Source organism: Crassostrea angulata, chromosome 3 (genome assembly GCF_025612915.1).
Source record: "Crassostrea angulata isolate pt1a10 chromosome 3, ASM2561291v2, whole genome shotgun sequence".
Taxonomy (NCBI): Eukaryota; Metazoa; Mollusca; class Bivalvia; order Ostreida; family Ostreidae; genus Magallana; species Magallana angulata.
In genome coordinates, this window is record NC_069113.1 from 9,234,749 (window position 1) to 9,250,225 (window position 15,477).

General features: G+C 33.2%; 2 protein-coding genes across 4 annotated transcripts in view; one reads left to right on the plus strand and one right to left on the minus strand.

Annotated features, from left to right (window-relative positions):
• LOC128176090 (testis-expressed protein 43-like) lies at nt 1-2,736 on the plus strand. Its single transcript, XM_052842159.1, has 3 exons — nt 1-162; nt 838-931; nt 1,445-2,736. The coding sequence occupies exons 1-3, from the start codon at nt 65-67 to the stop codon at nt 1,667-1,669; spliced, it is 417 nt and encodes a 138-aa protein (XP_052698119.1). The 5' UTR covers nt 1-64; the 3' UTR covers nt 1,670-2,736.
• LOC128176086 (putative elongator complex protein 1) overlaps nt 1,728-15,477 on the minus strand; it is a 20,678-nt gene continuing 6,928 nt past the window's right edge. For all 3 annotated transcript variants that reach the window (XM_052842153.1, XM_052842155.1, XM_052842156.1), the window contains exons 9-32: nt 15,238-15,334; nt 14,722-14,925; nt 12,880-13,050; nt 12,513-12,609; nt 12,254-12,412; nt 11,761-11,873; nt 11,378-11,475; nt 10,949-11,002; nt 10,511-10,613; nt 10,157-10,346; nt 9,716-9,874; nt 9,176-9,313; nt 8,836-8,921; nt 8,563-8,708; nt 8,278-8,398; nt 8,058-8,155; nt 7,618-7,819; nt 7,319-7,443; nt 6,645-6,819; nt 6,375-6,498; nt 4,969-5,096; nt 4,501-4,655; nt 4,139-4,220; nt 1,728-3,623 (exon numbers count right to left, since the gene is read on the minus strand). In XM_052842153.1, coding sequence (XP_052698113.1) covers nt 3,544-3,623; nt 4,139-4,220; nt 4,501-4,655; nt 4,969-5,096; nt 6,375-6,498; nt 6,645-6,819; nt 7,319-7,443; nt 7,618-7,819; nt 8,058-8,155; nt 8,278-8,398; nt 8,563-8,708; nt 8,836-8,921; nt 9,176-9,313; nt 9,716-9,874; nt 10,157-10,346; nt 10,511-10,613; nt 10,949-11,002; nt 11,378-11,475; nt 11,761-11,873; nt 12,254-12,412; nt 12,513-12,609; nt 12,880-13,050; nt 14,722-14,925; nt 15,238-15,334 — 3,105 coding nt within the window. In that variant the 3' untranslated portion in view covers nt 1,728-3,543. The remainder of the gene's footprint in view (nt 3,624-4,138; nt 4,221-4,500; nt 4,656-4,968; nt 5,097-6,374; nt 6,499-6,644; nt 6,820-7,318; nt 7,444-7,617; nt 7,820-8,057; nt 8,156-8,277; nt 8,399-8,562; nt 8,709-8,835; nt 8,922-9,175; nt 9,314-9,715; nt 9,875-10,156; nt 10,347-10,510; nt 10,614-10,948; nt 11,003-11,377; nt 11,476-11,760; nt 11,874-12,253; nt 12,413-12,512; nt 12,610-12,879; nt 13,051-14,721; nt 14,926-15,237; nt 15,335-15,477) is intronic.

The following is a 15,477-nucleotide window of genomic DNA, read 5'->3' on the forward strand; positions in this document are numbered from 1 at the left end:
ACCTTATTAAACTGGTTCCCCAATACCAGTTACTAGTTTACAATAGACGAAGCAAGACCACAGAATGGCTGCACCACCAAAAGGCAAGGGTTTTATGGCAAAAGGGCCAAATACAATTGACCAAAGGTTTGCTGAAAGGCTTTTCAAGCATAGCCAAGAAAGGTAATATAGGAATAAAAACATATTTGAAAAATACCTTTTGAATAACTGGTAATTTTAGCAATGAATTTATCGTTGCTAAGGAAAACACAGTGGAAAATGTGAATAGTGCACCACTGTATTTTTAAAGATGGGTGGTATTTTCATGCACAGATCTTGCCTGTATACGCATAGTCCATTAAGAAAGAGACAAAACAGCAATGTGTATATTATTAGTGACAATGAATGTTCAAAATCATGTATTGGATGTAAATTTTTTGCATTTTTAAGATTAAAATGCAATTATTTTTGCTTTTAACGCAATTATATAGTGAGAAAATGTCATTTATAGTAGAAACCAACTATTATACATTTCCTTTATCTATCAGTCAAAGAAATCATAACTTTTTACAGATTGGGTATAGACTCTGATATTAATTGTTACAGTACTGCAGTAGAGTATTTTTATGTATCTGCAGTATCAATGTAAACATACTTTTTATTGTTTTAATGTAATATATTGTAAACAGCCTAGATGACTATAAGAACATCTGGCAAAACAACTCCTGTATCCCTGTAGCTTTTTCTTTTTAAATTCATGTATGTACAAACTATAGAACTTGTGATAATGTTAACAATTTTAATGATAATCCAATTTAGAAGAATGGTATAATTTAATGATTTATGATACTTTTGCAGGGTACCAGAATACTCGCGACTACACCCAGTTGTCCCACGTCTGTATACACAGGAATGGAAAACAGATATGAAAAACAGAAATCTCATTACCAAGGTACATGTAATATACAAATAATTTATACCTAGCATTATAAAAATCATCTTCGCTAGCTAGAGGGTTTACAATCCACTTTGCTCCTCTACAAACCTTGGCAGATTTAGCCAATGTTTTTTAGAAATATTATTCTTGTATGAAAATACAATGAACACAGTCAATTAGTAGATTCCCTGCAATCACCGGCCCTTATTCACAGCCAATCAAATTCCGTTGTGCAAGTTTTGATTTTTTCAGATAAATCTGTAAGGGGTTGTAGAGGAGCAGAGTGGATTGTAAACCCTTAATTGGCTATCGAAAATAAATAAAAATATATATTTCACAACCCAGTACATGCATTTTATTCAGATAAGGGTACCCATTCAATGCACATCATAATTGCTTTATTTTCAATGCGAGTTCAGTTTGAATACCTTCAAATAAAACTTTAATTTCAATTGATCTTAAATGTACCCTAATTATCAAATTCACTACTGTTATAATAGGTATCTGAAATAATTCTTTTTGGAACAGAATGCAGAGCTTGGAGGTATTCCTCATTATGAACATGATGAAAATCTCTTCCTGGACAAGCGGGAACAAATGCATTACAATGTTGAGGATCGCACAAGGATAGAATCCAAATATCCTCACATGGACAGGGCTACTCTTCTCCGTCCGAATTTCCATCATGAGACCTCTAAATATCAGAGTGAGCTAATGTTCAGAAGAGATGAAGATTATGTAGAGTCTGTTTAAAAAGAAAACTTTGTTGTACATATGTTCCTGTGGCTGATTTTCAAAACTACTTCACACCTTGATGTTTAAAAGGTTTATTTGTTTAAAAATATCATCACATCTCAAAATTTTATCTCTCATAACATATATTTGCAGTCTTAGATATTGTAATTATTGTATTTATTTATTAATGCAATATATTTGGTTAATGGGATTTTTTTTTACCAACACTGGTTTGGTGCTAGTCTAGTCTAGAGTCACAGCAGCAGCACATCAGATGGAAAGCTGTTGCATATGATTAGATTAGTAAGATTACAGTAGTAGAGAAAACATTTTGGATTAAATTCAGAAGCTCTATTCATTGATTAGTGTGTATGAACAAAGCCTATTTGCACAATACAGTATTTTTTAATATCGATGTATTCTTTAACAAAACATGATAGTGTCTATCAGTATTCCATTTTGTATTTTGAAGTGCTCAATGTATTACTATTATTTTTAAATGTTTTATGACAAATATATTTTTACTTCATAATACAAATGTACCATTAATGGATTTATGGAGGTAAATTTCCTATGGGGAAAATTATAAGTTGATTAAACCCTTAATTGTTTTTATGCTTGTTATTGCTGTGATAGTTTCATTATTTTTTTTAACATTTTCAGTATTATCTGTTGAATCTTTACTTTTACATTATATTTATTGCTGTGAATTGTTAAAACTGGAGAAAATATTGTTTTACACCTATTTTGGTGTAATTTTATCGTTTTAAGAAATATTCAATAGTTTTTGTTTACAAATGTCTTGAACAAATTTTAATGGTCTGAGTGCCATCTTTTTTAAAATTTTGATTTAATAACCATAAAATATATGCTGTAAAAAGTTTGTGTGTGTTTGTAAGCTTATTGCTTTCTTCGAACAGACAAACATCTCACAAAATGTCTTTCATTTTTTGGCTCTTTTGATTTTATCTTTCATTTTGATTTGTTTTGAAAAAAATTGATGCTCTTTTTAAAACATTTACATTTGTTGTTATATGTCAATCATGCAAGAGTGCTTAGTGACAATAAATGTTTATGCACATGTATCATTGCTTTTCTCTTTTGTTTTAGCTACTTAAAACTGATAGGAATTCATAAATACATTCATTTTTCTTATATTTCTACAATGTGTTGTTCATACATTTAGAAGTCTGTGCAATCTAAAAGCCTTGATCACAAAGCAACCGACAATAACTTTATCGACAATATACCCCAGTTGCAGTTGAGGAGCAATCGAAACTAATATGGCGACCAAATAAATTAAGAATTCATGTCAGCTTTATGGAATAATGCACTAAATTAAAATATTGACATAAAAAATGAATAGATCTCTTTGCTTTGTGAAAAATTATTTTTACTAATAAACTTTATGAAATTATCTAAATTCTTACTGCCCATATAAATTTGATGAACTGCACGTTAGAAAGCATCAACACATTTCTTGGGCACTTGAAATCTCACAACGTTAATTAAACAAAACATACTATAAATCATATACTATATGCAGGGTTATTTTCACCCTATGTTAATTTTGCCCTATTACACTTGCAAACGGTTTCATTTCCGTCTTGAATTTGCCCAGACACAACTTGTATTAAAAATAATAATTTGAGAAATGGAATACACCCAGTCTTAATTCGCTTGCCAACTAGGGCAAACATAAAACGGGGGCAAATATTTTCCTGTACATACAGTACTGCAGAAGATGTAATATGAAACTAAATGATAAAAAGACAAATTATGAATGCAATTCATGTACATGTGTTATATAAGTAATAATTAAAAACAAAACAAACAAAAACATGGCGCTAACATTCTTTAATTGTTAAGATAACATGTGTACGTCAATTCTTTCAAGATTTGGCCCCCTCAAGCATACTTAATTTCCATTTAATGTCTTTGTGTAATGTTGGTGCATTTTTAATGATAGGATCTGAAAATAAAAACAAAATAATTTAGATATTGATACATGTACATGTCAATTTACATGCATCAGAGGTAGAAACTCTCTATATAATTATATACAACTCAAAAATAATTGCAAGTACCAAAAACAAAAAATGAACTGGCAATTTCACCAGGGTACTTGCAATTTTAAAATGATTTTATTCATTTCATTGTTAATGTTAAGGGTTTCACATCACATCACATCACACTTCTCAATGTACAATGTGTGGTTGACCTCTACACAACAGACAGGTACATAAATAAATGTGCCACTAATCATCTTTACATACTGCACACATGAAGACATTTAGAATTTCATATAAATCTGAAACCATTTATTAATACACATTATGTTGTATTCATAGTCCAATATGTACATGCACTGACAGAGTGAGCACGTGTATAAAATCTCACATACCGTAATAATCATTGATACCCCTTAGTGGATTGCTCACTGTCTTAAGTGGACTTGTTCAGAAAAATAAAGAAATAGGAATTTACCTAGTTTTTCTTTTGTCGTTAGATTCTGCCCTCTCTGTACTGCTTGAGCTATGGTGTTTGCTGTAGCATGCGGGCCAAGCACCTGGTTAACAGATTTAACAGAAAGTCAACTCCTTTAATAAATTGATTCATTACTTTAGCCAAACTCTAAACAGTCAATGTAAATGTTACAGAATACACTTGTACACTGTACAGTTCTATTTAAAATAAATGATATAGTTGGGATGTTAAACCTTGAGATGACCATTATGATCCAAAATAATTTCTATATGTGAAACTTAACTGCAACTTCAACATAACAAACATTGATGATTATAAATATTGATCAACCAAGTGTACAGAACAATATACATGAAGCTCACCACTGACTCCTCCCCCTCCTCTGAATCATCCATCCATATTGAAGGAATAGAAGTGTCAATCAAACTTAAAAAGCCTCCAAATGTCTCTTGCAATTTGCTTGCCTCTTTATCACTATTAAACTGAATCATAACTTTTACAAGTCCACGGACTTCATCTGAAAGCAAAGATTTACAAATAATGGTACACCTGAATAAGCCTTAGCACAAGATAATGCAATTTAATTTGTTATTACACATCTGTTTAGTCTTAACATGATAAAAATAATTGTAATTCATAAAAGAAGGTTGATGTATACACTATATCTGTATTAAAACCTTGCTGATTGTTAATTTTGAAATAAAAACCAAAGTTAACATTTAGATAGATAGATAAATCTAGCATCTAACAGGAAAATGACAAGAATCAAAACTGCTGGCTGAGTGATGCATAAATGTTCCCTCGACAGTTACAAGTTCTGAACACATTACCTCTCATGATATCAACTGCAGTGATTATCTTGGACAATGCAGCGATCAGAGCGAAGTCCTCGTAGGGGCTGCCCTCCTTCAGCTTCCACTTTTTCTGCTCTGCTTTCCTTCTATTTCTTGATGTTCGACTGTAAAAAGCAACCATTTTTGTTACAGAGAAAAAAAAAACAAGTGACCAGTTTAAGCTGTTGATCAAATAAACCATTGTTATATTTTCTTTTCTTGAAAATTATAAATAGAGGTAATGGTGAACCTCAAGAGACAAGAAATATCAACAATAAAATGTTGTCCATAAGTTCTATAATCAAAAACAAATATGAACTCTATAAAGGAAGGTTTCAAGTTAAGGGAAGAAGAGATTCAGGCACAAAGCAAAAAAGAGAGATAGACCAAACCTTCCATCTCTGTGGCTTAAGAAATAAGACAAGTTTGTTTGCGTTACAGAGTCATAGCAATGTTCAAAAACTTGCAAACACAATGTTCAATGACAAGGTTAGTCTTCTGACTCAACTATCAAATGTTCTTGAACAAAATATTTACTAGTATCTAACAAGATATTCATATGACTCAACTATCGGTTGTTCTAGGACAATAAAGTAGTCAGCTGACTGCCTGATGTTTGAGACAATAGAGCAGACACCTGACTCAACTACCAGATGTTCTGGGACAAGAGAATACTGTGGAATCATTAAAATTCGTGGGAGCCAATTTTCGTGGATTGCTTAAATTATACAGGTTCGTGGGGGCATAATTTCGTGTATTCTCTTATACCTACAAAAGGAAATATGATTTTATTGCCTTAATTTATTAATTCGTGGAGGATGTTAATTCGTGGATAAGAGGTACCCATGAATTCAAAGTAAATTGAGCCACCATGAAATCTAATGATTCCACAGTAGTTAGTCAACTCAACTGCCATATGTTCTGAGACAAGAGAGAAGTTAGTTGACACAGATAAGAGAGCAGAGAGCTGACTTAAATGTTTAATCTTCTAAGACAAAAGAGAAGTCATTTGACTTGACTAACAGATGCTTTAAGAAATGAGAATAGTCAGCTGACTCGACTTACAGATGTTCTGTGACAAAGTGGTTAGCTTATTCACTGAAAGAAATTGTTTAAAAAAGCGAGTACAGTAGATTCCTTATTTGACACAAGTTCTTAATTCAGCATTTCAATTGTTTTGCATCAAATTGTGAGCATATAAAATTGCAAACGCCAATTTTTTTATAATACGGTAGTTTCATTATTTTAAAGTTTGCATCTGTCTGAAAAATAAAATCAATATTTTAAAATTTGTGAGATGTTCTTACAATTTTATGCAAATATTAATTCCTTGCATTTAATTAGGAATCTACAGCAATCAGCTAAACAGAATGCCAAACATTCTGAGATGAAGAGTGGTTTACCCTGTGGAGCGGCTATATGCAGAGGACTGGGAGCTGGAGTGCTTGGAGGACTGGATGCTCTCCCCTGTGGCACTGCTGGCGTCAGAAAACAGGTCAGCATCGGCATCATTAATGGCACCACTCTCTGCAATAAACAAAAGATATCAACACTTCATTTCTATGTATATAAAAGCTGATAACAATTTTGATTGAATACTTGTCAAAAAGATATCGCAGGACATACAAGTGAATGTGCAAAGATTTATTTCAGATGCTGAAGCAATGTTTTACCTTGAAACTCCAGCCTTTCTCTTTCTTTCTCCTCCCTTACAACCTTTAACCTTTTTCTGTATTTATCAAAATCTACCCGCATTGTCTCCAGAGATTCCATTAGACTTTCATAATTCTCCACCATTGCTGGCTTTAGGTTTGTTTCAATGAAGTCCATTCTAGTGTGTTTGTACATCTGGAAAAAAAATCCATTCAAAACAATGTGAAATATGTAACTGTTACCTGAATTGTCATCTCTAGTAAAAAAGATTATGGCTATATGGATAGGAATGCAAGGCAGGTATCAGTGCCAGTTCTGAATGAATAATCTATGCCAGGACATCATTTTACCAAGTAATCTTACACAACACCTGACTACTGTAGATTCCTAATTAAACGTGAGGAATCAATATCCGCTTAAAATCGAGAGAAGTAAATCTCATGAATTCTTAAATCTTGCTTTTGTTTTTTCAGACAGATGTAAACTATAAGAAACTATTAGAAAAATTCGGCATTCGCGATTTTATGTTCTTGCAATTTTATAGAAAACAGCTGAATCACCAAATTAAGTACTGGTACTCCCGTAAAATAAGGAATCTACAGTATGTAGATGAAAACTGAACATAAAAAGAAGTTATTTAATGTTCTTTTTTTTTATGATGAAAAACCAGCTGATATCATATCACAGGGCGTACCCTTCTGAGGGCCTCCTCCCAGTGGCACCCCTCAATAAGACAAACAATGGCTTCCTCAGTATCATTGGCATACTCCTCTAAAACAATGGCTGCATCCATATATCTCTTGTTGTTCCTCAATTGATCTGAAATACATGTACATTCGTGTATATGTAGTTCATTTTATCTGAAGCTTGATGAGTGGTGACTTTTTAAAACCATTTTGCTAATATGAAGAAGCATAAGTACCAAACTTTTTCCAAAATTTGTAAGCATCTAACAGTTTAACTACTATATTACGTATAACCCTTTCTACTTACTGGCTAATTTTTGTCCCAAATCCACCTCATTCTCCCTATTGTACTTTAATTTTGCAGCCATACAGAAGGCCTGCCTCCAGTTGCTGCAGGACTTGAATGCATCCAAAGCTAGTTGCCATTCTTCAGCCTTCACATACACTAGACCTGCTTCCTCTGGTTTCTTTTTCTCAATCAAATATTTTCCATAAAGTTTTGCAATCTCCTAAAAATAGTTTTTAATTTTTCTTTGTCATCAAATTGTTTGCAAAAATTGACTGTTTCATCATGATTTTTATATAAATACATTTTCATCTAAATACTTCAGAGATTTTCATAGATTTAATAATACGAAGAAATATTAAACTTAGGCAGAAGATAGACTATGGTTTGCAGGTTTTACCATTGCAGGACTACTTGTACAGAGTAGCTGAAGCCAGGAAAACTTAATGTGGGACACTTACCTTGTATTTGTCTGATCCGAGAGTGAACAGGGGAAGGGCTTCCTTATACAGATGATGATCGCTGATTAAAGTCAGACATTCATCAAAATGATCAGGACCTATGCAAAAATAAATCGTGTACATGTAGCTATAATGTGTATCAAACAATATGAACACTAAAAATTCTTTTGTGCTTCAGTTGAGTTATGATCCTACAGCCAGCTTAGAAGAGGCTGCTTACATTTGCTGATATTCTGAAGAGCTCTCGAGTATCTCTTTAAATATTTGTCTATTGTGTAGTGTTGATAGGATCCCTCCAATCTCCTCAGACTGTTCAGGAATGGGATGTACTCTTTTGGATCCTAAAATATATCAAATCATACAATTCAAAATGACTTTAAAACCTGTACCTGTACTAACATACAAACAGTGAACTCCATTTCCTGCTAAAAAATGATTTTGGAAAATACTGGTGCATTTTGATTACGATAGTATTAATATAAATCCACAAAATCCCAATATTCACCTTCTGTGATTTTTCAGCCACCATAAGCACCAAATCAAAATCATAAGTTCCTAGTGCCACATCAAACATTTCGTTGACATCCACCAAAAATAGGAGGTACTTCAATGCATCCGCGGGGCTTATCACAGCATTCTTATTGGGGTTATCTGAATAAAGAGGACACAATGAGCAAATAGACGAAATAATCTGAACTACATTTGTACATGTACAGGTATTTGTACAGTAGATGACAATATAATCAAAATATCAATACATCATTTGATGTACATGTACCTCTGAGAGATCTGACCAGCAGTAAGGCCTCTTCCAGTTCAGGTGTTGATTTCTTCACATAGGAGGTCAGGATGCATAATATGTACCTGTAAATATGATTTCATGTAGTTTTTCACTTTACAATCAAAATGTCACATCATTTATCAGTGCATTTATGTACATAAATATAAACATGATAAAATTAATAAGCACTTTGAGAGAGATCTTCTCTAAAAATGATCCAATATCAATACATAAAGGTATTCATGAGGCTTCAGTCCTTTTATCGGGAATATCTCAACATATAATTTGTAAATGCATATTTAAATTGCAGTACTTCCTGGCTTATCATATCACTCACTTGTTTTCATCCTCCTGAAGGAGGGCCTTTCTCAAGGCATCACACACTGTGTCCACTTTGTTTGTCTGCTCCGAATCTTCAGTCACGGGTGACCGATTATAGGCTGCTGTGTACATTGTACATGTTACATCTTCTTCCCTTAAAAAGTATACAATTTACATATAAGCCAAAAATGTTAAGTTTTGTTTCTTTGGCACCATTGTGCTTTGACATTCTATTGCCATATTGAAAAGAGGAATGACTCAACATCTTATTAAGTCAGAAAGAAAGCAAACAGAAAGAAGATTTAATATATACAACTGCATATTAAATTTGGTAAAATATGGTAAATGCATAATCTGCTACATCGCTTTTCTTTTTTCCCCCAAAAAAATTCTAATGGACACTAATGGACACTAATGGACACTAATGATACTTTGATCTTGTTGGATCAATGCTGTGAATGTACTTACTGCAAGTCTGTCAGGAAGAGATTAATATGGCTGAATGTACTTACTGCAAGTCTGTCAGGAAGAGATTAATATGGCTGAATGTACTTACTGCAAGTCCGTCAGGAAGAGATTAATATGGCTGACGTTGTTTATCTGCTGCACAAAGAGTTGGACATTGGTCAGGAACTTATCGGGATTGTGGTCATAAATCAGGTTCATGTTGATTCGGTGTCTCCTCATTGCTGTCATGGCCTCTAAAAATCTAAGCCTAGGAAAGTCCAGATTAAAAAATACAGTTTTATCTCAAATTAGATGGGATTAATTTCATATTTTAATTCAAAATCACATAAAAGTTAAATTTCCAAATTAGAAAGGTTGCACAACAATTTGCTACAACTGGATGTACCGATCGATATTGTGAATTTAAGATGTTTAATTTACGCTTATTTACTCAATTATATTTAAAAAATACTTCAAATATACATGTACAACTTTAAGGAAGCATACAAATCAAATCATATCAGATTTCAAAGTCAAATATCATTAATACTCGTCTAAATTTCTCCTGACAGCCGATAGCACAAGGGCGCGGGGATGAATGGTCTCAAGGTTTCCTCGAGGCATTTGGAGGACAAGTTTGGTGTCATCTGGAACCACTGTGACGATTCTGGAACCACGCTCTACACGCCGAATACTCTCATCAAAAGGGTGGGCCTTCCCATCCGACAATGTAGGTAAAACTAAAAGTCACATCGTAAAATATCAAACCAAACGAAAAGCTATGGAAAATACAAATTGCTGACAAAATTAATTTGCAAGGCATTGAGTCATAATGAAAATTTACAGGAATTGTCTCTCTGCAAGGTTTGCCTAAAGAGCTTGCTCTGTTAAATCTTCACTTTACCTTCCACTTTGGTTTTCCTACAAATACACCGCACTGTGTGAGTCAAAGTTGTTAACAGCAAATACTCTTTGTGTACACAGAAGGAGGTACAGTTTGAAGAAATCTGAATAAAAAGGATCAAATACTCTAAATTCCTAGTTAAACAATAGGAACTTATATCCGCATAAAATCGCAAAAAGCACCTCTTGCAGATTTTTAAACCTCTTCATTATTTTTTGAGAGTTGGGAACTATAGGAAATATGAATAAATGTTCCACGTTTGTCATTTTATATTATTGCGATTTGATACAAAACAGCGGGACCGCGGATTTAAGTACTCACGTATTATAAGATATTTACAGTAACAAATATCATTTATTTATGATAAAAACGTTCACAAAAAAGATTGTGGACTGTTCCTCCATGATGTTTATTTGTGCTGACTGTGTTTAAGCTTACCTCTGTGTTGTTGACATAAAACCTGTATCGACTAGTAAGCCCCAGCACAACTCTCTGAAATAGACCAGTCCAATTGAATTTTACGTATAAACACATCCTCAACCAATGTTTAAATTAAGAGCAAAAAATCTTCATTTCAATTTTTTAAAAATACATTTGTATAGAGTATTCACATATAACAGCTTGAAAAATACATATCACCCAACTACATCTATCTTAAACTTAATAATTTACAAACATAAGACAAAGTAGAAAACAAATTACTAAAGATCACTGAATATATGTCCTTTCAAGCGTTTGTATTTGAACTCATTAGCATTATCATTTATTAATCAGGAAAATTTATAAAATCATCCTTATTATATAGCCTGTGTGTCTTTATAATAGAATGGTAGTTAGATTAATAAATACTGGCCGCCGGTATATTACTTGTTCTCCAATAGTACATAGGGCCATCTGTTGACATGGTATAGGGAAGGACAACTCCTCTCCAGAACTCAATTCCCAAGGCATAATCAAATCAGATCCTAGTACAAAATAGATTGTCATTCATTAAACTGTTTGTCAAGATCTTTTATTTGTAACTATGCATCATGATATATTTAGATATTTTTTAAAGAAAAAATGTGATATCTACCGAAAAAATGGTGATATATGTACACACATGTACCAATATTGAGTAATGTATCATAAAAGAATTCCATACAGGTACAAGGTATAACAAATTAATAATTATAGAGGATTCAGTCTTTATTGACTGAAAATCATCTGCTAGTTGTATGGGTATCTTATCTAATTAAGATTACACCTACCAATATCAAACTTCAGAACAAAGCCATCAGTGAGTTGTACAGCTAAAACAGAATCCTCAGATTCAGGGTCACAACTCATCGTGTAGACTGAACCGTCCACCAGTGTCTGCGATCTGTATCAAATCAACAACCAAAATACTGTCAATTGGAAAATAATCACGATGGTTTTCATTTTTCTATGTCCACGATTTATCGTTTTCCAGCGAAATTAAACCCATTGTGAATACTATCATTGGTTTTCAAATACGTTTCAATGTTTATATTCTGATCAATTGATTTTCTAGCAGCATGAAATTAAAATCATTGCATTTAGTACTTTATTAGAAATCGTGAAATATTACCAGGTAACACCATGGAATTAAAATGACTTAAAGTATCTCAGTCATTACTCTTCAAAGTTGAATTGCTCACTAATTCAAAATCCCAAAACTAACAATGACCCTGTAAGAGATTTTAATGACAACATTCCAGAAGGCTGATAAAGTGAAGTTACCTGACAACTAAACTTTCTCCATCGAATTTACAGGAGTACAGAGTGGAATGCTGGGATCTTTGGGGATCGACGCAACAAAGGAGAACCTGCTCAGGGCTGTACCAAATGACATGGTGAACCAGCTTAGATAGCTGTGAGGTTTGAGATAAGCCAGTTATCCTAAAAGGAGAAACAAACATTTGGTAAACCTATTCAATAACACCATAACAAACTAATTTAATTCATTTACATGTAAATCCATTATTTATGTAAAATTCACCTAAAGATGCCTTCAAGTTTTGGAGTTTTACAGCATGTCTGAAAACTATTGCCTCCAGCACCGTCTAGTTTGACACTTTCCTCCTTGGTGTCAATGTCTTTCACAAAGAAAAATGTAAATACATATCATTTAACCACACATGTATGAACATACATTAATGTATTCACAATAGATGACTTTTAACACAAGTGCTTCAATTTCTGACTTTTTTTTTTATTTATGTTTACTAGGTTTTTATGTATATGATCATAAAAATCAAAGAATTTTATATTACATACAGTGTATTTATCATTCTTACCATTTTTTTGGGAAAACAAAATTTTCTTTTCATATTTTCACACTGATGTATTGATACCAAAACTCTTACCTTTAAATCTGTACACCGCCACTCTTCCATCATCCAGCAAGACAAGAACATCATCTGTGTTTCCATGACAACAAAATGACACAAGATTGACAGGAGCAGGAAGCTGTAGGTAGTAGGCAGACATTGGGGGAGGGACCACTAACTGTCGAAAAGGAGTCATCAAAAGTCGACCTGAAAAAAATTTATGACAAACATTCTATTCTAATCAAATCATTTGAAACACACAGTTAAAGCTGACATGAATTCATAAATACGCATTATTTCCCTTTTATCTCCGACTACCGCCATATTAGTTGTCGATTTCTATTGTTCTGCTCATCGCTACACACCCCCTATATAAGGCTGAGAGCACTATTCATGCTTCACCGCATTCAGGAATTTCGTACACCCGAACACGTTACCTTGGGCGAAAAGACGCGTAGAAACGTGTTTTGAAGAAAAATAAAATGACAACCACTGCACTGGCAAGATATATCCAATTAAAGACGAAACAGGCGCAGAAACTTATAAAATTCCTCGATAATTGTGGACAGGTTTCCTAGGTATACTATAACATCGCACATGCGCAAACCACACTGTGGCAGATCGAGCAATGTCATTGATCGCATGGATTTTAGAAACGGAGCGTTTTTATAGGAACGGATGGAAAGGTTGTTACTTTGTTACTTTCTTTGATTTACTGTGATAATCATTTATCTACTGTGTTGGATGTAGTGCCACCGGGGTTTTCAAAAAGATGCAGACGTTATTCAATCTGTATGAACGACACACGTGTTCGATGTGCATGCGAAGTAAAGCAGCACTGTCTCACAGGTGCTTGTGGACTGGATCGTGCACTACCCCCCCCCCCCCCCCCCCCCCCTTTTTCTATATTTTTTTTCAAAAAATTTTTTTTATTTCTTTTATTAATTATCATTAACAACCCCTTATATATGTCTCCAGCCGAAAAAATAAAAGAAATATCACGACTTGGTAGCATTTTATAATCACACTCGTTTCCCCTATATATATATAAAATGCAACCAAGTCGTGATATTTCTTTTATTTTTCGACTGGAGACATATATAAGGGGTTGTAAATGATAATTAATAAAAGAAATAAAAAATAATTTTTGAAAAAAAATATAGAAAAAGGGGGGGGGGGGGGGGGGGGGGGGTTGTGCACGGTCCAGTCCACAAGCACCTGTGCACTGTCTGTGCAAAATAATAAAGTAAACCTGAGAAATCCTTTCAAAGAATAAATATATTTTGTATTTCATTGACTGTTGTTTTCTTTATTCTTTACTATAAACATTTTATTACAATATGTAGTTCATGCATTTAGAAGTCCGTGCAGCCTGAATGCCTCGATCGGAAAGCAACCGACCGTAACTTTCTCAACCGGTATATATACCCCAGTGCCAGTTGAGGAGCGATCGAAACTAATATGGCGATCAAATGCTTTTATGAATTCATGTCAGCTTTAATCTTGTGTATGCTTTTTGACCATATTGGCCATTGATAACCAACTCATTGTACTTTTTTTCATGAGTAATTCATGAAAAAATCAATTGGCTCATTCAGCCCTTTGTGAGGAAAATCTCATAAATCACATAAAATCAAACACATGCATTTATAGAGAAGCAAGATTTTCATAGTTTGATTTTCATTTTATGTCTCCTCCATGTACGGTAAGTGTTATATCAGAGAATTTGAAAATTAATATAATCCAGTTTAATATTTGACATTGTTTTAATACTTACATGTATGATTTTGATTTAAATTTCAAAAAGCAGTTATTATTAGATAAAAATCAAAATTCCCTCCTGTAGATTGATTTATACACTTAATATGTAGTTCTTACTTCCGTCAATGACCGCAACGAGAGCGTTGTTACTGCTGTGTGTGGCCCAGTGCCAGGTACACTGTAGGTATTTCCCACTGCTACACAAAACATGAAGGCGATACACATGTTCTGGGTCCCAGGTAAGGGAACTAACTCTGTCCTCCTCAAAAGGGATGCTTTGTTTCAGGTACCAATGATAGTTGTTCATACTCCATAGCTGAACTAAGTAAAAATAATTTTGCACCAATTTAGAATTATTATGGATGTCATGAAGCTATACAGTGAGAATGTCTGAGTTAATATGAAAAACAGAAAGTGTGCAGTTTACATGTACCTGTATTTTATGAATCATATAAATATTTATACATGTACTTTGTACTATAGTGGTGATGGACAGATTTTTAACTTGCAACATCTAAAATTTTACATCACTTTATCATTGTTCAATTAATATTTCAAATGTCACAGTCTACAGGTTAATGCATTTGTGTAGATATATACTACATGTATTGTATACATAAATATTCCACCTACTATATGACTTGGGATTAACTTTTGAGTCCTCTGTTACCATGTCTTCACACCACAGGGCCAATACAGTGGAATCAGAATTCCACAGTAGTTCTTTTACCTTACAAATAGAATGAAAGAAAATTTGTTTTCAAAGATATTTTTAAAAAAAAATGTAAAATCGAACTTCAAAATTTCAACTTAATTAAGCAACACATTATTATACAGTATAATAATAAGATGTAGCTTTTCTAAATACTGGTT